Source organism: Xiphophorus maculatus, chromosome 1 (genome assembly GCF_002775205.1).
Source record: "Xiphophorus maculatus strain JP 163 A chromosome 1, X_maculatus-5.0-male, whole genome shotgun sequence".
Lineage (NCBI taxonomy): Eukaryota > Metazoa > Chordata > Actinopteri > Cyprinodontiformes > Poeciliidae > Xiphophorus > Xiphophorus maculatus.
Window position 1 is genome coordinate 17702244 of NC_036443.1, and position 22177 is coordinate 17724420.

Sequence of the window (22177 nt, forward strand, 5' to 3'; positions counted from 1 at the left end):
AGGCAGTGGCCTGCTGAGATGACCCTGCTGATGAAGGAGCAGGGTCACTGCCGGCCGCAGCTGGACTCCAGACTGTCGATGTTTCCTTAAACCTTTGATTATGAGCAGAGTGGACAACAGACACAAAACAGCACTCTGCATGTTCCCTGTCTTACTGTTATGTACATGACTCAGTGCGTAAATGACATATTCAGTTACAATTTATTTCTGCCAGAATAAATTATTATTTTTAAATTAGCTCCTAAATTTCTTCCAGTTTGCCTCCCTCTTGTTCAGGTGGCTTAAGCAAGTAACCCAAATTCCTAAAATAAAAGAAGGACAAAGTGGGGAAGAATCACATTAAGGTCATAACTAAAATTTTGCTGCATGTCAAAAATCCAAACCAAAACTCAAAACTCTACTTCTTCTGCTCTGTTTTACAGGAAAAGGCAGTTGTTTTAGAGCACCTCATGCCGATATTTACTGTAACGCATTTTGACACGTCTTCATGGATGAACGATGCCGGGTGTACAGCAACAGCTGGCGTTCTCTCCCACAGAGCAGAACAGAGAGAAGCAGCAGCGCGTCTGCAGAGCGCTTCAGGAAGTCCACGGCGGCCGAGACAAACAGCAGGAACTTTTGACTCTGCATCTTCAACTATCCTCTTCATCATCAACACCCCCAGGATCTTTAAGAAGCTCAATAATCCTGTCTCATTAAAAAATAAAAATAAAAAAAAAAACAGAAATCCTTTTTGCCTTCACCAGGAGGGGTCAGTGATGATGTGGATGCCCAACAGAAAATTGACATGAAAACTAGATTTATGCAGATTTAGATTTTTTAAGGCTATTGATGTGTTGAAAAGCAGCTTTGCTTGTGTTTTTTTTTTCCATGGCTCAGATTAGGTAAGATATTACAGACATCTTTTTCACATATTTCTAAGAAATCCTGCTGCGGTTACTGTTTATTCCTCTGCTTAAATCAGAAACACAAAATGCTTCAGGTGAAGAAATGGTGTACCGCTGACTGGACGAATTGGTAGAAAAGTTAACTGACCTGTAATCAGGGGAAGGAGGAGACGAGTGGCCACGGGTTAAACTTCTTCTGTAAGTGTACACCATGCAAACCCAGCATACACAGCATACACTGATACGACGATTTCAAGTCAAAAACAAAAAGCCTGACTGAACAGAATGGGATTTGAAATACCGTAAATAGTTAAGTCGGGATCATTTATTACAAAAAATTATTGAAAACACATATGTGGTATGAATTAACTAAGGAATACAGAATTGGAGAGCATCATTTCGACCCAAACCTTCTTGTTGTGTCCGGTCACTGATTGCAGATATTTTCTACCATAAATGACTGGAAATGCTGACTTAGTGTTTCATGAGTTCCTGCATGTAGATGGCATTCATGCGATACGCGGCCATCCAGTTGTGAGCTACGCTGTAGTAGCTCTGGTAGCCCTGCTCTGGAAAAGCGGACATAGCAGAGTAGTAGTCGCTCCAGGCTTCATAGCAGGCTTTCCAGTACGCCTCAGAGCTCCAGTCCTCCTCAGCCTCCATGCACTCCTCTTCATCAGTCTCCCTCTTCGGCTCTCTTTTAATCTTCTCCGGCAACTTTCTGCTGTCTTTTATTTTTGCGGACTTCTCCCTACAATTCTGCCCTGGTGTGTTCTGACTGGCTTGCTTCCTTCTTACAGACTCGTTCCTCTCAGGCTGAGATGGAGCTCTCGGGTTTGTTGTGCAGGTTTCCTGCTCATAGACTCTGGCTGCAGAGGATTTGGGCACGGTAGATGCAGATCCAGCCACATGCTTAAAAACTGTCTTTTGCTCAGCTACTGTGGTCTCATGCGAACCTTCGGGTCTGACACCAACATCTGAGCTGGAGGAATCAGAAAGTGACTGTAACCGTTCACTGCTTTGGGTCAAAGCTGGGGCCCCGTCGTCCTGCAGTATGACATGCTCATTGTAGCCAGTCTCATCACCAGACTCTCTGCCTCTGAACTCCCTGATGACCTCCACTGTCCTCCCCAAACCTGCAGTGATGAAGGTGTGGAAGTCCAGCTCAGCCTCCTCCATCGTCACAAACTTTGACCGGCTGGTCTTGAATGAGCTTAGGGGCGGGATCTTCGGCAGGGCGTCTTGTAGCTCTTTCCGAGTTGGCGCCACTTCAGAAGGATGATGCTGCTGCTGCTGCTGCTGCAGACTCTTCACCCCGGTAGAAGTCACCTGCCTTTCACTTTCTTCTTCATGCTGTGGCATCAGAGTTGCTGTTTGGGCTTTATCTGGCCTCTGATTGCTGGACTCTACAGCTTTATTCTTGGTGACGTCAGACGCTGGGACTCCGACCTTTGTACGCTTTTTCTTTACAGTTCTGGAAATCAGCGGCAAGATCGTGTCTGGAGCGGCAGCGTCGGCGCACACGTCCCAGTCGCATGGCTCATCCATCAAACCAGGCTCCAAGACGGCTGTCATGAAACCAAGACGAGAATCACTTTACTTGATCTGCTTTCAATTAGAAGTCTTAAAAAGTAAGACGAAGTTTCTTAAGAACTCACAAGGTAAAGCAGACAAACTGAGGCCACACTTCTGAGCAATGGCCATCATCTTGTTCTCCTCTTCCCCGTGGCAGCAGTAGGTCACAGCCATCCCCTGAGTGCCTGCAATCACAGGCAGATTATGAAGAGGACCCCCATGCTACCAGGAGAGGGTCAAAGAATGAGTGAAGGTTGTGTAACCAGGGACACTGACAGCGCATGTAAGGTAAGATTAAATAATGCTTCCCTTTACAGCACCGTGGTTGGGTCAATGTAATTCTAATCAGATGCAGATTACCCAGAACCCTTTGAACTTGGCCAGTGTTTAAAAGCTGCTGACACAGAGGGGAACCAAGCTAATCTCCAGAACAATGTTTAATGCAGTAACCGTGATGCGAGTCGTGGCAAATTAAATTTGTGGTTCAGTCGAAATGTTGCGTTGTCAAAAAAGAGAGCAACATTACTTGCTAAAGATCTGGATCAGTGAATAAATGAAGAAAATCTTTTCCTTAACGCCAAACCAAAATGTCAGTGGTTTCTATTGGGGTTCTGTGTGAAAAACGAAGACATAGTAGTGGACAACTGTGAAGTGGGAGAAAAATATAAAGTTTCACAAATCTGTATTCATTTGTTCACTTACTCCAACAGGTCTAAACAAAACCCAAAACACTGGAACCTCACAGACCACTCTTCAATCCACCAGTAACTATCTTTAAAACAATGTTTTATTTTTAGCCCACTTGACAACTATGTTGTGTTGATCTATTACACAAAATCATAATGAGATACAACATTTGGGATTTTTGTATGCAATGTTTTGTAATTGCTCTGTTTCCATCCTGCAGGTCTGCAACAGGACTATTAGTTTCCTGAAAAATGTGAAGCACACAGAGTTGATGCTGCAAGAATGATGCAACTTCTCGGCAAACCATTTCCCCTGTAATATCATCAGCCACCTGGGCCAACGTAATAGCTGAAGGTCAAGCAGCACACATTTCTGTTTCCCTTTAATTAATGGAGACCTACCAAACCGCCCAGCGCGTCCGATTCGGTGCATGTAGGTTTCCCAGTCTTGTGGCACATCTAGGTTGATCACCAGGTTCACTTTCTCTGCATCTATTCCCCTGGAAGTCTGCCTCAGATGAAAGGAGGACAGAACCAAATTTATTCATGTAGAAAGGCAGAGGATAGCTGACAAACACATGCAGATCCAAGAGGAGAGTGACTCATGGAAAACATCTCGTCTCACCAGGTCGGTGGAGATGAGAACTCTGCACTGATACTGCTTCAGCTTGGACATCGCCTCAAGCCTCTGTTCCTGACTCAAACCACCTACAGGGATCAGAACTCGTATTACAACTCACTTCAGTTCACATCACATCTATTATTTCCACTTTTGTTGATTTTCACTACATGAAGAATGTAGTGAAGAAAATTTTTAATTATCCTACTAAGACAGTAAATTGTGTGGCCCGATGAGCACAACTGTACGTTTTGGGACATCTGTGTGTCGTTTTAAATGTCAGAGCCACTTTGACTGAACTGTTGACTTCTTGAGAGAAAGTGGTCAAAGCTTGTGCAATCATCAAATGGCGATATTTTAGTCAGCAATAACACTACTGACCACAAGGTGGTGTTTAAAAAACCTAATGCCAAATGAATAAAAAAGAGCCTCATTTATTAATTCCACATTTTTAAATGTACAAATTATTACATTTTTATTGCTCTACTTTTTTAAAAATCAAACCTTAGACATGTTATTTGTTGGGGGGAAAAAGTTGAAATGGAAATCCTGAATTTTTATTTGATTTACTTTCTTTTTCGTTTGGTTAAATCTTTTGTTTTTACCATGGAAGTACCTGGCTTTGAAGCACTTCACATGCTTCACATGTATTGTAGTTTCCAAACATCCTTAATTTAATCTGTATCAGTATTATTACAGAAGTATCACAATATTTTCCTCATATTATACTGGTAAACAGTACACTGTGGTCCATCCACAGTTGACAGGTATGTGCTATGAATCCTAAAGCTACAGTAATGCTGAAGCTAATGTCAGTGTTTCCTTTCCGAAAGGATTTCTCATTTACCCGGCTGCTGCGTCTTTATGATAATAAACTGAACCGCGGACTGGAGCGGATTTATTACACAAACAAAAATATGAAGTGACATTACGTCTTTAGACTGAAGGAATAAATACAGATTATGGACAATAAAACAAACATAAATTTAGTTTTCAATCTTAGTTGCGACAGACTGTGTGTCATATTTAGATTCTACATTTATTTTCATTGCCAAATTTAACTCCAGCGCTCGGAAACACACAGAAATCTTTTTTGCCTTTATTAACACAGATCGTTCGCTTGGACCTCAATCGTAACCGTTTTTCTTTTAATCACAGGTTGCTTCGACCAAACAATGACTCGTATGCATATGCACTGCTAATTTTAAATTTTGGCTAATAATGTTCTCCCCCTTTGCTTTATTTTATTTCATACCACAGTTTTAACCTCACCTGAAATACAAACTGCAGGTAAGCCTTTGGAGGACAGGATGTCTGCCAGGTGCTGAGCCCTGAGGGAGAAATCCAGCATATCAGGAATATATCTTGATGTGTCTTTTCTTCATTGTGATAAAGATATCCAACAGCAAATGTAAAAAGGAATATTAAAATTGAAGCTGTTATTACCTGGTGTGGAGGTTAGAAAACACCAAGGCTTGGTTAAATGGGATTTTACTGAACAGCTCGAGTAGGTGCTGCACCTTCTCCTCAAAGACTTTGTGAGGCAGTGGATGGGACTGGAGCAGCTTGTAATACTGCTTCAGACCTGAGCAAACAGCAGATCATCCTCATTTCAAAGTCAACAGCTGATTTCAAGCGTCAGAATCTGATCTTTACTGTCAAAAGCGTCTTACCTTTCAGGCCCATGTCGCTCGGATTGAGTCTAACAAAAGTGGGCTCGTTCATGTAGCGGGTAAGGTGTTGAGCAAGGGATTCTGGGTAGGTGGCAGAGAGTGCAAGCATTTGCTTGTTGACAGGCAGGGATGAGAAGATCCAGCTGAGAAAGAGAGAAAGCACAGAGATGGGTCAATTTATGAACTCTGTTTTGAATTCTAGCAACAATCTGCGCTGAACTGTTCTGACTTTATCTGCTCCTGGAAGCTGCCCTCCTCCAGCAGCTTGTCTGCCTCGTCCAGGACAAACAGCCTGACACTGCCGGTGGACAACATGCCCAGCTCAATCAGCTGCTTAATGCGACCTGAGAAAGCGAACCAAGAACAATATCATTAGAAACAAACATCACCATAACAACAATATGAGGAGTTCATGTTCATCAGCATCCTTCAGGCTTTTTACCAGGGGAGCCCACGGCGACGTGACACTTCTTCAGATGGGCTTTGTCTTGGCTCACAGGCCGGCCCCCGATGAAAACATGACACTCCAGGCCCTCCATGGCGCAGCCGATGGCCATCACCACCGAGTGGATCTGCACGGCGATCTCACGTGTCGGAGCCAAAACGAGAACCTAAAGGAGAAGAGAAATTATTATTGGCAAAAAAAAATAAGAGGATGCTTCCAAGACAGTGAGACAAGAGCTTACAAGATTGGAAGAAAATAATGCAGGTTCATTTAAACTAGACAGGCTTTCAGATTATTAAAAACGCTTCTCTTACATGATCAGCAGCTTACAGTCATCAGATAAAAGAGACCTCAAATTAGAGTCTGTAGCGCTATTCATCTGTCTATGGTCTGTCATTCCTGGATCGGTGACTCTGTTTCTTGTTTTGTGTGTATGCTCTGTATTTTCAAAACCCCAGCCAGTCCTGGCAGAGGCAGATGGCTGTTCACACCGAGGCAGGTTCCACTGGAGGTTTCTTTCTCTTAAACGGTGTCATTACATGCATCCTTGGTATGAGGGACATGCCCATTCAGGAGGAATGAAGGCTTCAAGACAACTAGGTTTCCTTACATAGAAAACGTTTTATCCAATTTGAATAATGAACTGAACGTAATGCAGAGTTTAATAACTAAGATCAATTGCAATCAATTGAGGTGAACTGACTTATATTGTAAAGTGTTTCGAGATCACATGTTGTGAATTGATGCTATATGTATAAACTGAATTGAATCAGAGCAAAATAGAGTGGATTTAACCAAAGATCCATAAAAATATAAAATGATGTATTCCACGCATTAGTGCCAGCTTATTTCCACTCACCTGAGTGGAGGGATTCTCCAAGATTAGAGACTCTAGGGCGATGGTGACGAACACGCATGTCTTTCCTGTCCCAGACTTGGCTTGTACAATCAAATCTGACACGAGGTGAAGAAAAAAAAAATCTCATGCAATGCAGGACAAAAACAGGTGTATCTGCCGATCTATCTATCTATCTATCTATCTATCTATCTATCTATCGCAGGCGTGACTTTGCTCCTCTGTTGACATTTTTTTTTATTCTGCAGCAGCCTTTGTATAATCTTTACAGACTGAATAATTTCGGACTGCAACCATGCTTATGCTCAAATATCATTCGCACACATGAAGACAGTCACTGACTGACATTAATCTACGCCTACCGAGTCCGCAGCGGCCCAGCGGGATCGCCTTGAGCTGGATCGGGGACGGTTTCTGAAACCCTGCGGAGGACAGTCCGTCCAGCACGGCCTGAGACAACAGCAGAGAGCCGAAGTCAATCCCCTCCGCCAAAAGCACATCTTCGGTCCTCTTTCGCGTTTCTATGTCGTGAGCTGCTCTCCTCATGGAGGCAGCCATGTTTGCTGTTTACCACCGGGGATTCAAACAAATTAAAAGCGCCGGGAGAGCACTGACTTAGCGCCCTCTAGTGCCGCGGGGGAGGGATAATACAATCGCCTTTAGAGAATTTCCAGGTCAGTTTTTTCCATGTTTGTAGCTCAGATATGATCAAAGATTATATATTAGCTATAATCTACCATACGATAAAAAGTTGTTACAAATGTGTAATGGCAGTTACTCAAAAAGCACGGAAATCTAATAACTCGCGTTAAGAGAGTATTGTTTAACTATGCATGGCTTAAATTATTGTCTGTATGTCAGATTTTAGATGCCCATTCATCAAAACATGTTTGTTTGGACACAAAGGTGAAAAGAGAGGATAAATTATAATTATAATTATAATAGGTCAATTATAACATTGACCTATAAATTTATTGTATTCAGGTTTCTCATATGTTTCTATCAGATTTTCCTGCCTTGATAAAGTTAAGATTAAAAAATCCAATGGTTTGGAAAGAACAGCAAATTATCAAAACCAAACCTTTGCATAATTTTCTTGCAAGCTCTTATTGTCATCAAACTCAGCAATAATGGAAAGTGCAGTCTAAGAGGATATGATTAGCATTATCTTTATAATCTGGATTTACAGATTTAATCAGCAGGAGCTAGAGATGATCTTATTAAAGCAGCCGTATTTCAGTGTCTTCATCCTCTAAGGTTGATTTACTTTTTCAGGAATCCTTCATTTGAACAGCACATTTTGATAAATAAACTTCCTGCTCTTCATTTTGTTTTGTACTCCAAATTTACTACACAGCAAAGGCAGAGCATCATAATGTGTGTAATCTGTTATATCAGATATCAGTTGCAGCATATTGTTTTATATAGCAAACCCATAATTATTGTCTTTCTAAAAATAAAACAATTTTATCAAAGAAATAAATCAATGATGTCTTTAGAGATAAATATGTCTGTAACGACTGAACATTTTTAAAGATATGAAGACAGTTTTTGCTGTTCCACACAGCTTTGTTCCCAGTCCTCTGATCTTTACTGCCACTACTTGGTGCTATTATAGAAAATTAAGATGTAAGCAGTCAAAAAATCAGTGCTGCTTTTTTACACAGTTCAGATTCCTTGATTAATCTAGTTTCTGTTGAAAATGTAGATAATTTCCCCCTCTTCAGAATTTAAAGGCAATAATACTGCGATGATTAGTCAAAAGAAAGACAAAAAAATCTATTGCACCTCTAAAGATGATACCAGAATCTGAAAAGAGAATCGGAACCGAGGCAAAAAAAATAAGACAAATAAAATTTGGTATTACTCAAATTACATTACCAACACTAACAACATAGGGTTTTACATTTAAAAGACATAAAGAACTAAATATAAAATAACTGGTTTTTCAAAGAGTCTCATTAGTATTGATTGCATCTGGTAGATATTTGGAATAAACCAATAAAGATGATGACTGAAATATATTTTGAATTATCAGAATTTAAGAACAGCTTATTTAGCTTAATAAGAATGACAGAATCCTTTTGTATCACTTATTATAAATTCAAAGTAAAGTTCTAATATGTCTCTTTTCACAGGCATATCAAGTCTTTGTACAGTAGCTGTCATTTCTGTTGAACGTTACACCGTGCTGTTATCCCAGGGGGGCTGTTCTTTTCCAGACCAGGTGAAATGTATCAACATCTTTTAGCACACTAACTCTGTAAAAACTACAATAATGTTTCCTTCAACATGCTGCTCATGTCGTCCACAGGGATGCAGTCGCAGGCGTGACCCTTTCCTGGGTTTGGTCATTTGTGTGGAACACCCTGCCTCTGTTTGGATGGGGAAATTATGACCTGGAAGGAGTTAAAATTTCCTGCGGAGCAAACTGGTGATGCTGCTAACATGTCCTACATCGTTATTTACTTCTCTTTGTGTTTTGCAGTGCCTTTTTCCACAGTCATAGTGTCCTACTCCAGACTTTTATGGACCCTTCACCAGGTGAGCAGTGCACATTCTGAATGTACTTCTTTGCACACTGCCTTTTTCTGTCACAGTAACATCCTCTATGTGGTTCCACAGGTCACCAAGTTGCAAACTTCTGAGAGTAGGAGGACTTACTACATGTGACCTTCCTGGTCACGTGGCTGCCTTATGCAGCAATGGCCCTGGCTGTAATCATGGACTCTAATCTTTATATAGACCCTGTCATTGTCACCATAGCTGTTTATTTAGCCAAGAGCAGCACTGTCTACAACCCCATCATCTATATTTTCATGAACAGACAGGTAACGCTTCATCACTATTCATCTGCACACACAAACACAAAACAGCAAACCATATACCAAGAGGTCTGTGCCTTTCAGTTTCGGGGCTATGTCGTTCCTGCTCTTCTGTGTGGATGGAGCCCGTGGCCCTCTGAAGCCCAGATATCTGATGCTACCACCACTGTTGCTTCAGTAAATAAAAACAAGGTTGTTCTGGAACAATCTTCAAAAGAATAAAAAAGACTTTTAGAAGCATTGGTTTAAATAGTGAGTTATACAGTTACATACTGCCACCAAACGTCAGATATATTGTTAAAAAATGTACAAAAAAACTGTGAAAAGAAACCAACCAGTTGTCTCCATGGGTTACTATGTTAAGTTTTGAAATATTTACCATTAGCTTGCTTTTCACTATATTTGTTTATCTGTACTTAATTATTTGATATGAATGATTTTGTGATATGATGAATTTAATTTATTGTCCGCTGTTTCTGTTTGTAAAATTTCTTGTTAAATTACAATTACTATTAGTTGTTGTTACAGTGCTGCCAGCTTAAACAAATAACAGTGAGGGCCTGGTTGCCTTGCAGTGTCGCAGCAGATTTACTTGAGAGGAGAAGAGGAGGCGAGTCACAAACTTAAGTTTAATAAATTAAAAGCATGATGGGTACCGTTTAATTTGGAAGTGGATAAGCCCCAAACATAAAAAAAATCTAAAATTGTTTCCAGAGTTTTTTTTAGACATTCTGAACATTTGGGTACAACATAATTAATTTTTAACCGCTTCAGTATGGGTTTTATTATCTGCAACATCATGGAATAAAACAAAGCTGAAATTCAGCAACATTAGCTTTTTTTTTCTTTGTCTAAGGTGAATAATTATTTTAAAAATAACAATTAAATACATGTCATTTCCCTACGTAACATACATAATTGTTATGTCTGATTCAGTGTTGAGCTGGAAAATCAAATCACATATATTTATCATCAAGTATTACGGTTTGATCAGAAAGTTATGCCACCTTCTCAAATAAACACATGTACAATCAAACAATTTTCATGGCTTTTTATTGATTACAGAAATATTGCTAGAACTTTTAATAAAGAAAGCAAAAAAAGGGGAAAAAAATCTAGAATGTGAATAGCTGTATCAAACCTGTACATTTCTATATATACAGAGTGAGGAATCATCTATGTACATGCTACATACTGTCACACTCTAGGAAAATAAGTAGTCCTTATAACAGGCAAGGGCGTGGGATCGCTTGACTTTGTTCTAAATCCATTTCAGAGAAAATGCAGAAACAACCCAAGGTCAGTGTCCGAAGCAGATGAGACTCAGGCCTTCTGACAGAAACGGTACTAGTTGACAAGTCAACTAACTGGTGTGTAAAAACAGTTGTGTGCTTGAACACCTGGTGCTTGGGAGGAGCGGCGTTGCTCGTCCAGTTCTGGCAGCCTGTAATACCAAAATGGATGAATGAACACTGCAGTGTCATCCACACTTACTGGCACACCAAGTAAAAAGTATGGAGGAACTAAAATGATTCAAATTACTTATTCTTTTTTATTGCAGTGACATAATCTCACAGAAAATTCTGCAGAAGTTCTCTAACAATGACTTGTAGAATATTTTTTTACCTCCCTTAATGTCCACGATAACAAATTAACTTGAGTTCAGTTGTTTTTAAACTTAATTGTTGTTCTAACTATAGATTTTATGACTTACGCATACAAAGTCATAACAAAAAGATAAAAAGTTAAATGAAAAATTGAAAGTTGTTGCTGTATTTAGGTTAAAATCTAAATACAAAATAACTTCGGTTACAATTAATTAATTGAAATAGCTATTAATTTTGTAAAAGGAGTAAATATAAATTACGTTTTTCTGCTGAATGAATATGTTAAAATTAAATAATTGTTCTACGACTTCAACTGCACTTCAGATTAGATGACTGCAATAAAATATAATTTTTTTGCTGTATTTTAATCTCTTTTTTTCCAATTGATTTGGCTATTCCCATCTTTTTACAAAGGCGTGGCAGGACAAATGGAGGACCCTGCATGCCTGAGTGCCTGAATACTGTGTCTCAGCTGAGTAAGGTTTGTTGTATAACCTCTCTGGTCTCAGCCAGCACTTCACACTCTTACACTACACTGTGTTGTCATTGTCTTTGCGATGCTTTTGGTACAGTCTTCTGGTTCACTCTATGTGTTGTAGGATGTAATATTCATGTGATAAAATCATTTCCCATGCAACACGTCCTGCAGCAGCTACTCCACATACCAACATAAAAACGTGTGTTTAATACAGAAACATGCTGAAAAAGATGACGGGAAAGGACGCAATGTAAGGTAGTCTCTGAACAGCAAGTGACAGTGGAGCTAACAGAGAATGAGTGACAACACAGACTGAAATTCCTTACATACAGTTTAAACCAGCATTGCAAAGGACTTCAGACCATGATTTGCTCTCCTGGGGAAACACGCGATCACCTGCACCTCACCTGCACCCACAGAATAAACACGAGCAAAAAGTCCTGAGCTCAAGGAATGTGCAACATGTCCCCAGCTTATCAACCACTGTTAAGACTGAGAACAGCATCCTGGAATAATCATTGCTTCTTCTGAAAAAGTAAATCTCATGATCATATATACAGATAAAAAAAAAAAGAAACGTAAAACAGTAAAAAAAGAAAAAACACTTAAGGTTTGACAAAAGATAGTTGTTTTTAAGGGTCTACTCATGAGTTGGAGGTAAAATCAGATACAAAGAGGACAGTTTAACATTACCACCTGCACATGAGACAACGAATAACTTCTCAGTCAAGGCAAAAAGGACGAGGGAGGGAGGTGTCTCGGAATCAGCAGGTGAGGATTTGTACACTTCCTTTACCTCTTCAGTGTTATCCTTCTCAAAGAAACAGATCAAGAGCATCCTGCAGTGTAGTGTTTCTTTTGTTGTTGTTGTTTTTTTTTACAGCATTGCAGGAATGCAAAGTTTTTCAAATATAAAGTAGTGCAAAAAAAAAAAAAACATCTTATCCATGTCCTATCGTTTCAATGGGCTCATTTTTGGTTTATCAATTGATTCTTGTTCAGTCGTGTACTTGGCATCCTACTCTGCTGGAGTGACTGATGAGGTAACAGAAAGGCAGCCGCCCTGACCTCTGTTGGGCAATAAGGTGCAAATGTTTATCTCTGTAAACTCCAATTATCTACACACTCTCCATTTTCAAGTGAGCCATTAGTGTGAGTCAGTGTGTTTTAAAAGAGATGTATAAAAGAAGACAGATAAACATCATTTAAGGAGTTAGGTAAAGGTTTAGGATTGAGGTGTTATGCTTTAAAGTTTGGATTCAGGCTGAGGTGTGCTATGAAAAAAAGTAAGAGGTCTACAGCTTACTCTATCTATGTACAGCAATAATTCGGGCAGAAAGTATGAGTGCACACCTCTTACTCTCTTTGCCTTTGATTTGTGTTCACTTTGACTCATTCTTCCTCACAGCTCACTGATACAGCAAGTTCTGTGTCAAATCTGAGTCAGCTCATCGTAATGCTACCCTCTTCTGGACAGCAGTGGTAGTAGCAGCAAGGAGAAAAATATATTCTCCCACTTTTCTTTCAGCTTCACTTTTTTCTTTATTATTATCATCTTTAGGGTTGAATGGAGTCTTTTATCTGTAAGTTAAAATTCTTCAGCCATTGATTTGTGTGATTTTACATTTCCTGCATGAATGTGAATGTGCGTGTGTTTGTCTTTGTTTTCCTCTGGTAGGAGTGTATGACTTTGTGTGGCAGGGTGTGCGTCGCTCCTTCGGTTTGTGTGTGGCAGAGTTGGTAAATGTTCGTCTTGATGAGACAGCTCCACGTGTCACTTCCCTCTGCATCTCACCTAACCGCCAGCACTAAAACAACACACTCTGCCTCCGGTTCTTCCCCTGGCCTGAGAGAGAGAGAGAAGGAGAGGAGAGAGAGGAGGAAAGAGAGTTTGGATTCATTTCTGAGCACAAATGTTTGCACATTTCCCTTCAAGAAGACAGCAACAACACCACTACAGGACATGCAAAACTGCAACAATTACTTGGTTACATGTTCAGACAAACAATTTTACGTTATTTAGCAAATCAATCCAATATAAAACTTTGCAATTCAAGCTACACTGAAACATCAGTTAGGCTGATTTAAGTAATGATTTCATTTCCTAGTTCCAGTTTTTAAATTGCAATTTGCATTTTCCCAGACAATCCACATATATTACACTATAATAGAGAAACATAACTCATGCTGTATCTAAATGTATGTAATCATTAAACTGAACCAGTAATTGTTGCGATTTTGAAGGTACACATTCAGTAAAGGTTCTCTTTTTCCACATCTGCTAATCTTCACTTGGGGGTACCACACAACTCCTTTCTTGAACCATTTTGTTTTATTGGAACTGTTGCAATTTTTGTTAATAATTGCCAGATTTACTTTCTACTCTATTTCTCTGCAGACTACATCGGGAAACAGAGACGCTTAACTTTAAAAAGAAAAAAAACTGAAGTCATGCTGTTAGGCCAACTGCATCAATAGGACACCTTGTACTGACCCCATATGAAAAGAAACTAATACCAAATTTGAGTGTAAGAATGGGCCATTTTCCTAAAGGTCAAAGCTAGGTCAGTAGCAATTTTTTGCTCTTTCAGTTTAGGTGGTAAAAAAAAATTAAGCTTAGTCTTTCAAAAAGATAAAGTGACATGGTAAAAAAGAAATATATGTGAATGAATTATTTACAAATATTTTCTAGAAATAGATTACATCAGTGTCTTACATAGTCAACACATACGTAACTATCAATGCTGGGTTAATAAAATGGTAATCTTATACTATAAAAGTAAATCGCTGCCATCCAAATCATAAATACTAAATGGATAAACTTATATGCAGAATAGTGTCAACAAACATTGGTAAATATATAGATTGGTTTCTTCGAATTAAGTGTACCTTGCAAACTGGTATCTTTGTACTTCTGTTCGTTAAGTATTTTTGCTATAAAACAACAGTAATAGTGTCAACTTCCTCTCTAACAACTAGACTTTCTATCAGTTTTTAACCTGACTACTTGAATTTGCACAACTTTTTTAACAGTGAGTAGGTGATCATTTGGGAAAAAACCTGGATCATATAAAAGCTAAGAATCCATTCTTGACTTTACTTTATATTGCACATACAGAATCCCAATAAAACAACTTTGAAATTTGTGGTTTTACTAAGTGTACATGCATTTCAACTACAGCAAAGAAAACTCCCTCTGTTATTTGTGTCATAAAGTTTCTCTAACAGTTGCCCATACTTACCAGTACTTGCAAAACACAACAATAAAACATGAAAACACACATTTCCATGCTAATAAAGACAAAAAACAAATCCACTCCTCATAAAATCTAAACTTACAGACTCATGAAAATGCTAATTCTCCCGCTGAAGAAACCTAAACAGGACTGCAAATGAAAACAGTCAAGCAATAACCAGATTTCTGATTACTCCTTTTGTACCACAACTTTATTGAATCCTGAAATAAGCACTGCCAGTTTCCTTTTTTACTAAGAAAAAGGAAACTGAGATGAAGCTTCTAGGTTCAGGGCTTTAAAGTATGGCAAAATACAGTAGACGAGAGAAGTTATATAAAACAGCAGAGAAAACCTCTTTCAAGAAAACAATTAAAACGATGAAACCTCAAGGTGACAAACATCTCAGAGAATGGAATAAGAGAACAAAATGTGATGGGAAACAGTAATGTAGTGTGGTGTAAGGTGCACATAAAGTCAGTCTGCAACAAAGACAAGGTGCTGAAAGAAGAAGAAATGCCAAACAGCAACAGGAGAAGGATAAGTGAATAGAAGACAGTCTGAGAGGAAGAGACAGTATTTACCAGATTGTTAGGGCCCAGTCAGCCAGTGGAAGTGGAGGAGAGATTGTGACTCTGAACCCTGGGATTGGCTGCCTCTCTCTGGAAGTACTGCGAGGGTGCAGAGCCTAGCTTATGGGCCACTGCTTTTTTAAGGGTCAGGGAACGGGGAAGGTTGGGAATATTGAGGTGTTATGGAAGAGTTTAAGGCAGGAACACAAGGGAGGTTAGAGAAAGGATTAAGGCAAAGATGAGCAGAGCAGAAGAAGAGCGCATGGGTACCAAAGAGAAAAGACGGTTTACTTGAACAGGACAAAAAGACAACAAAAAGTAAAACAAGATGCACAAACACAGACTGAGACTAAAAGACAGGAACACTAGAAAAATGCTGGAACCGTTAAAACAGTATGTATTATCGGCATTTTATTTTTTTGCTAGTTTCTGAACCAAATTTAGAAACTAAAGATGACTACAAAATGCCATACATATACACCTGAATTGCTAATGTGCATAGCAAAAATTGTGTTTGAAAGATTAATGAAGAAAGTACAGCTGAGGTTGTGTAACAAGCCTTTACAATTACTCACAGTCAGTCAAAATTCCAGAAAGCCAATGTTTACTATACACTTTGAACCTCTTTATGATTGATACATATTGATATTTAGGGTTTAGAGGATGGACCTTATGAAGAAGAACTGTTTTGTGACAAGACCACACAGTGTTATGACACACAACATAAAGGCAACACTTACAGAGAAAAAGGAAAGTGAAGAGGAGAGAGACAGGGAACAAGTCCTGTTGTCCTAATTAAGTAAAGGTGTCCTAAATGTTGGTCTTTCCTTCCTCTGTTTATTATCGGGGACTTACTTGATTCTGGGTGAAGTGAGGACCTCTTCCCTGGATCTTTATGCAGTTGGATGCCTTTTATGGAGAAGATGGAAGCAGCTAAAAACACAAAGACACAGAAAAGCATAATGAGACAGTTTTTGTTGAAAGGTGAATATTCAGGTCATAATATTAGCACTCACTGTCAGGCAATGATTGAACATGCTCTCCCAGAGTTTTGAAATACGGGTGTCTTAGTGCCTCCTCAGCTGATACACGATTCTTTGCTTCAAACTGGTGATAAAGAGACAGGGGTGGTAATTATTTATCCTTACTTTTCTTAGAGTGCCTCTCCTTCATTAATAAAAAAAAAGGTACTTCACCTGTAAAAGCTTTAACAGCAAGTCAAGACCATCGCTGTCTATCCTGTGACATAGAGAGAAGAAAAAGGGGAGTGAGACGAAGGTATGTGAGCTCCTGATTAAATCTGCCAAAACTCCTTTCAAACAAATCTAATACTTCATCTTTTCATATCTAAAATATCACAAGAACTTTAACAAGAAGCACACAGGCTGTCTTAAGAGTACCTGGGTGCGTGGTTGACAATGGGTTCAGCATGGTAGCGGGGGAAATTGTATGTTTTAAACTCTTCACTTGTTGTTATTCCAGGCCATGTTGCTTCTGTGGGAGTACCTATTGGAGGGAAAAGTAATAGTTAGAGTGTGGAGTGTACTCAATCAAAAACATAAAATGACAAGACAAAAAAACCATCCAGATCTGATGGATTTCCCACCAAGAATACGAAATATGAGGTGTAGTTCATCCTCCACAGTCGATCCAGGGAACAGAGGTCTGCCTGTGATCATTTCATAGAAGATGCAACCAACGCCCCTGGAAGAGTAAGATAAAATACGGTTCAGGTAAGAATTAGAGCACGTAAGGCAAAACGCATTGAAAACCACACATGAGTCAGCATTAAAGTGTTAGGTGAGAGAAATTGGCTTTAATACGAAGCCTTATGAATCTTATATGATGCAACTAACTGTAGAGCATGACATTTTAATAATTTTTGTAAGCTTTGTCTATTAGCAAACACTATGCTTCTAAACAGTGAAGCCTCTGGGAAAATAAAACAAAGCACCAACAGGAAGAGTAATAAAACCTTAGATTTTACACCAAATATGTCTACATATGAAGAAAGCATTTGATCATTTGAAAAATTTAGTTTAAGGCAACCACAATTTACAGTACCTATCACCTTGAAACTAACAACACCGGTGTGACAAAGGAAAAGTAAACAGTAGCATGTTCTTTTTCTGACTACGTTTCAATTTTTTAAATCTTGAAATTTAGCTGTAATGGAGGAAAATGTATAGACTCCCTGACCCCTCCCTCCCACAAACAAACAGTAAATATCTCAGTATTTGTTGAGCTGATATGTTTTCTCACCACATATCAATGGGTGTAGAATACTCAGTTGAGCCCAGGAGAACATCTGGGGGTCGGTACCATAACGTCACAACTTCATTTGAGTACGTCTTTGTTGGGACAGACTTGGCCCGAGCCAAACCTAAACGGAAACACAATTTTTTCATAAAATATTTTCACAACTTACAAAAAACAATATTGCTTAAAAAATGTATTGACCCTTATATATCCTTATTAATACGTAAATATGTTTTACATTTTAAGTGTTTGGAGATTATTTTGAACAGATTTTAAGTCAGTGTGTCGTCTTCCATGTTTTACCAGAGGAGGGCAGTGTTGGGTAGATTTCTGCAACCAGTTCATTCTGAATGTGGAGGTGAGCATACTATACTATAGTAAGCTGTTGGGTCTGAGAAATAGTCTCAATTTAAGAAGCAAAAATTGTTGGTTTCACAATAATAGTCTCATTGTTAATCTTCAAACTCTTGTGACAACAAAACACAACAAAATATATATTTTTTAGTACTAATAAAGAGTTATTGTTCTGATTTAAAGGAAGTTTGTCGTTCAGCCACATAACAACATAACAAAGGTAAAAGTTTGTTTTTTTTCTTAAGTAAAAATATTGCAATTACTTCTGGGAATTCAACAAATTTAAATGTTGAATCCTAAAACTTTATTTGAGGATTTTGATTTTTTTTTACAAGTAAAGGTTCAGTGAGTTCAAACAGCGGCAGACCACATTCTGCTTGTAGACAGTTAAATGATGCCTTACCAAAATCTGCCAGCTTTAGCTCTCCTTTCTCGTTGATGAGCAAGTTCTGGGGTTTGAGGTCTCTGTGGAGAACCTTCCTTCTGTGGCAGTAGGCTAGACCTCTTAGAAGTTGGAATAAGAAGATCTGAAGAGGCAAAAGGAGTATATGACTTAATGTAGTTACAAAAAATAGGCGGTATGAGTGGAGATATCATTCTCTCCTTCGTAACCTAAAAATACTTCTATTAAAACAATATATACCACTAGGTATAACTAGTGGCAGTTATACCTAGTGGTATTAATTGCTTCTTATTAATTAAGAAGCAATTAATAATTCAAGTACAATTTAACCACATTAATTAAGAATCCTAACTGATTTCACTGTATTAGTTCCCTGATTTGTGAGTATTTTTGACCCATCTTTTCCTCAGACAAAAAAGGAGCTCTCTTCCTTCAGTAATAGAAATTGATTTTCTTTTTAAATCATGCTTTTCTGTACCCAACAGATGCAAAACCTGAAAGCTACCTTGACGTTGTGAATACTCATGATGCTCCCACAGTCATCCATATATTGCTTGAGATCTTTTTCCTGTTAAAGGTGGAAGGAAGACACATTAAGGTTATGAACATGGTTGTCCTTAAAACACTCTGTGCGGCTTAGTAGGTACCTACCAGATATTCAAACACCAGAGTGAGGCACTTGTCAGTGTGGATGATGTCATGGAGGGTGACAATATTAGCATGTTTCAAGTCTTTCAGCAGAGACACTTAAAAGAAGAAACAAAATGAGCCATAAGAACTTACACTGATATCCCTTTTACAACAATTAAGTCAATTATTCTTCTTAGCATATGTTGTGTTATGTTTATGTTAGGGGTAGGATGAATGTTTTGATTGGAGTGCAGTACCTTCTCTTATGGCGGTGCAGGGTGCTCCTTCCTCATGCTCCAGGCGTATCTCTTTCAGAGCTACCAAATTGTCTGTCAGCTTGCTTCGGCCTTTAAACACTGTAGCGTAGGTGCCCTGCACACATGGAAAGCGTGAGTGCATTTGTGAAATCTAAAATCTGAGAGCTGAATATCGATTGAACTCATTTTCATTATTGATCTAACCTCGCCCAGTTTGTCCAGTTTGATGTACGTCTCAAGTTTCCCAAAGCCAATTTCAGACTACAGGAGGACAGAAAAGATGGGTTAAGTCAGGCTGATTCACTGGATCTTGTCACGTTGTCACTGTGCCAGTTTGGATCCGTTTTCAGTGCATCTTATTTGCAGGTAAAGCAAGCCTTTAGCAGTTCATTACGCTAATTGTCTCTTGAAATCCTCTGTGTCATGGTTGTTGGAAGTCAAATCCAGCTATGTCTGGGAAGAATCTGAGTCACCAAGTCCAATTTTAATACATAGGTTCATTTGTGCCTAATTAAAAGTGCAACCCCTACAAGACCTGCCATCAATACAAATCTTCGTAAAGTTAAACCATTTTTGTTAAGAAAAATATACACTCAGTGACAACGTTTTCTGACAACTTTCCGAGTACTCAACTGAAACTCTATGTTGCACAAAAGCTGCCCTAATTCTTCATGGCATAGATAAAATCTGGTAACTATGCTGGCTATTGGGAACACTGATATGTTCAAGACACCAGTTTGGAATGACCTTTAGCTTCATTACATGGTGCATTGACCTGCTACAATCAAAAGATGAGTATACAGCAGTCATAAAAATAACGAACATGATCAGTAACTATGCTCAGGTAAGTTGTGGCATTTAAACTATAATTAATTTGCACTAACCAGACAAAATGTGCCAACAAAATATCTTCTCCACATTGCACCACCATCCTATCAATTGGTGATACAAGATAGGATGCTTTCATATGTACAAAAAAATTCTTGCCCTACCACCTGAATGTCACAGCTAAAATCAAAACTCATCAGACAAGACAAAGTTTTCCAATTTGTTATTTTCCACAGAACTGCCGACACTATGAAATGTTATTACAGTTTACATTCTCTGTAAACTGTAGTAACGGTTGTGTGTGAAAGTCTCAGTAAATCGTCAGCCTGTGAGGTACCATCAACTTTGCCACTTTCAATGTCTCTTTAATTCCCTTTCTTCACCATTCTGATACTTGAACTTCAGCAAATCATCTTCAGCAAATCATCTTTACCAACTGCAGGTCTTGAAGACATGTGACTGGCTGATTTGCTATTTGTGTGAACAAGCAATTGAAGAGGTGTACCTAAAAAAATTCTGATGAGTGTAATTATTTATTGTAACATGTGTGTTGTCAGCCTTCTACATATCTGAAGAAATTAGACTAAACAGAGACAAATATGTGAACATGGTTACTGTATGTTTTTAACAATTTCTATAAGATCCACAGGGTATTTTGCCCATCAGAGTAAACTCTGGATGAGTCCTGTCTTGAGTTAATATCCAAGAGGTTTGACTCTCACTGTATGTCACCCCCGGGCTTCCAGGGCATGAATTATTAATAGAAAAAGCTATGTCAAGCCGCGACAGCCACAGGCCTGTCAGGGTGTTTCCTTCTGCCTCTTGTTTACTTGTCTCTGTCAAATGAACATATATAAAACAAGTTTTAATTGTCTGTGCAGCAAACCCCATTATCCTATCATACCATGCATGTGAATGCCAAGTCAGTGCATGCATTTGTACTTGTGCAGGGGGAGGGATGTCCAACTTGACCAACTTAGCTGATGAAGCATGTGATCTCTGTAAGGGGAGTGCCAACATTTTAGCAAGTTCGGAAACAGGAACAGAATGAAACAAATGATTGCGTCTGTGGGGATTCGCGCATAGTGCCGTGCATAATGTACCTAATTTAATCAAATCTGCAATAGAATACACTGCTTTTGTACCTGTTGGCAATGACTATGACTTTGTGAACATATGTCTTGGTATCCACCCCAAATATGATTCCATTGTGTATCAATGCACAAAACAAGGTATATAAAGTTATAGATCAGAAAATTTGGTGTGGAACTACTTGACTGGTCAGTGAAAAGTCTTGACTTCAACTTGAAGATCTTCGGGCTAAATTACAGCGCAGGCTCTGAGCCAGACCTTCTCCTCCGACAGCAGTGTCTGACCTCACAAATGCAGTACTCAAATATCACGCTTCCATAAACACACTAATAAACCTTGTGGAAAGGTTCCCTAGAAGAGCTGGAAGGTGCTTTCAGGTGCACTGGGTGGGTCGACTTCATATAAAACTGTATGGATTATGAATTAGACATACTTCAAGCTCCAATGTGAATTAGTGACTCTCTTCTGACCGAGTCATTTTCATGAGCAAAATTCAACCTATAAGGAAAAAAATCTACATTATTACCACGTTGTCTCAGTCTAACCCTATTCCAATCCTATATTACAAGTAATAGTAATATTTTAAAAATCCATAATGGCTCTTGTCTACTTCAAGTATCCCTAAAACCAAGACAGACTAAGCTTTTTGCATCAAACCTACTTTCTTCATATGGTTTGCCCTCTGAGTACTTAATGCTTTGTGCACTTGCAAGCAGTATGTAAGTGAGTGAGGGGGTGAGTGAGTGAGTGTGTACTTGCTTGCATATGCTTTCGATGGCATCGGGTTCATTTCTTTCCTAACGCTTCAGTGAGCTTACTCAGCAAAACTAGGTCAGAACAAGTTTTAGAGACTAAATTAAACTAACGGGACAATATGAGCACGAGCTTTGCATGAGTC

The 22177-nt window shown here is 38.9% G+C and overlaps 3 protein-coding genes across 10 annotated transcripts in view; 1 reads left to right on the forward strand and 2 right to left on the reverse strand.

Annotated features, from left to right (window-relative positions):
- Positions 1-1192: 1192 nt before the first annotated feature.
- Positions 1193-7316, reverse strand: ddx20 (DEAD-box helicase 20). Its single transcript, XM_014473386.2, has 11 exons — positions 7104-7316; positions 6745-6839; positions 5883-6051; positions 5670-5784; positions 5441-5583; positions 5214-5352; positions 5040-5098; positions 3774-3856; positions 3551-3656; positions 2546-2647; positions 1193-2455 (listed from the first exon to the last, which is right to left on the reverse strand). The coding sequence occupies exons 1-11, from the start codon at positions 7297-7299 to the stop codon at positions 1362-1364; spliced, it is 2301 nt and encodes a 766-aa protein (XP_014328872.1). The 5' UTR covers positions 7300-7316; the 3' UTR covers positions 1193-1361.
- Positions 7317-8863: 1547 nt separating this feature from the next.
- LOC106700020 (parapinopsin-like) lies at positions 8864-9788 on the forward strand. Its single transcript, XM_023341868.1, is given in 7 exon segments — positions 8864-8934; positions 8936-8968; positions 9056-9175; positions 9177-9285; positions 9367-9400; positions 9403-9572; positions 9651-9788. Coding segments are annotated over 7 exon segments (675 nt in total).
- Positions 9789-10602: 814 nt separating this feature from the next.
- The window catches only part of LOC102217376 (cyclin-dependent kinase 17-like), a 47946-nt gene continuing 36371 nt past the window's right edge, over positions 10603-22177 (reverse strand). For 3 of the 8 annotated variants that reach the window (XM_023331981.1, XM_005811221.2, XM_005811223.2), the window contains 13 exons: positions 19564-19620; positions 19360-19474; positions 19124-19218; positions 18978-19040; positions 18473-18596; positions 17719-17839; positions 17063-17160; positions 16857-16962; positions 16653-16695; positions 16473-16563; positions 16312-16389; positions 15469-15590; positions 10603-13497 (listed from right to left, as the gene is read on the reverse strand). In XM_023331981.1, the coding sequence (XP_023187749.1) occupies positions 15487-15590; positions 16312-16389; positions 16473-16563; positions 16653-16695; positions 16857-16962; positions 17063-17160; positions 17719-17839; positions 18473-18596; positions 18978-19040; positions 19124-19218; positions 19360-19474; positions 19564-19620 (1095 nt within the window). In that variant the 3' untranslated portion in view covers positions 10603-13497; positions 15469-15486. The other 5 variants (XM_023332004.1, XM_023332025.1, XR_002752621.1 and 2 more) reach the window with 4 other exon arrangements.

Excerpts from the sequence above, each read along its gene's own strand:
- ddx20 (XM_014473386.2), bottom strand. The coding sequence starts at position 7,299 with ATGGCTGCCTCCATGAGGAGAGCAGCTCACGACATAGAAACGCGAAAG. Across the intron at positions 3,657-3,773 it reads TTCTCATCTCCACCGACCTG|ACTTCCAGGGGAATAGATGC; the intron begins GTGAGACGAGAT and ends CATCTGAGGCAG. Across the intron at positions 2,456-2,545 it reads CAGTTTGTCTGCTTTACCTT|CCGTCTTGGAGCCTGGTTTG; the intron begins GTGAGTTCTTAA and ends GTTTCATGACAG.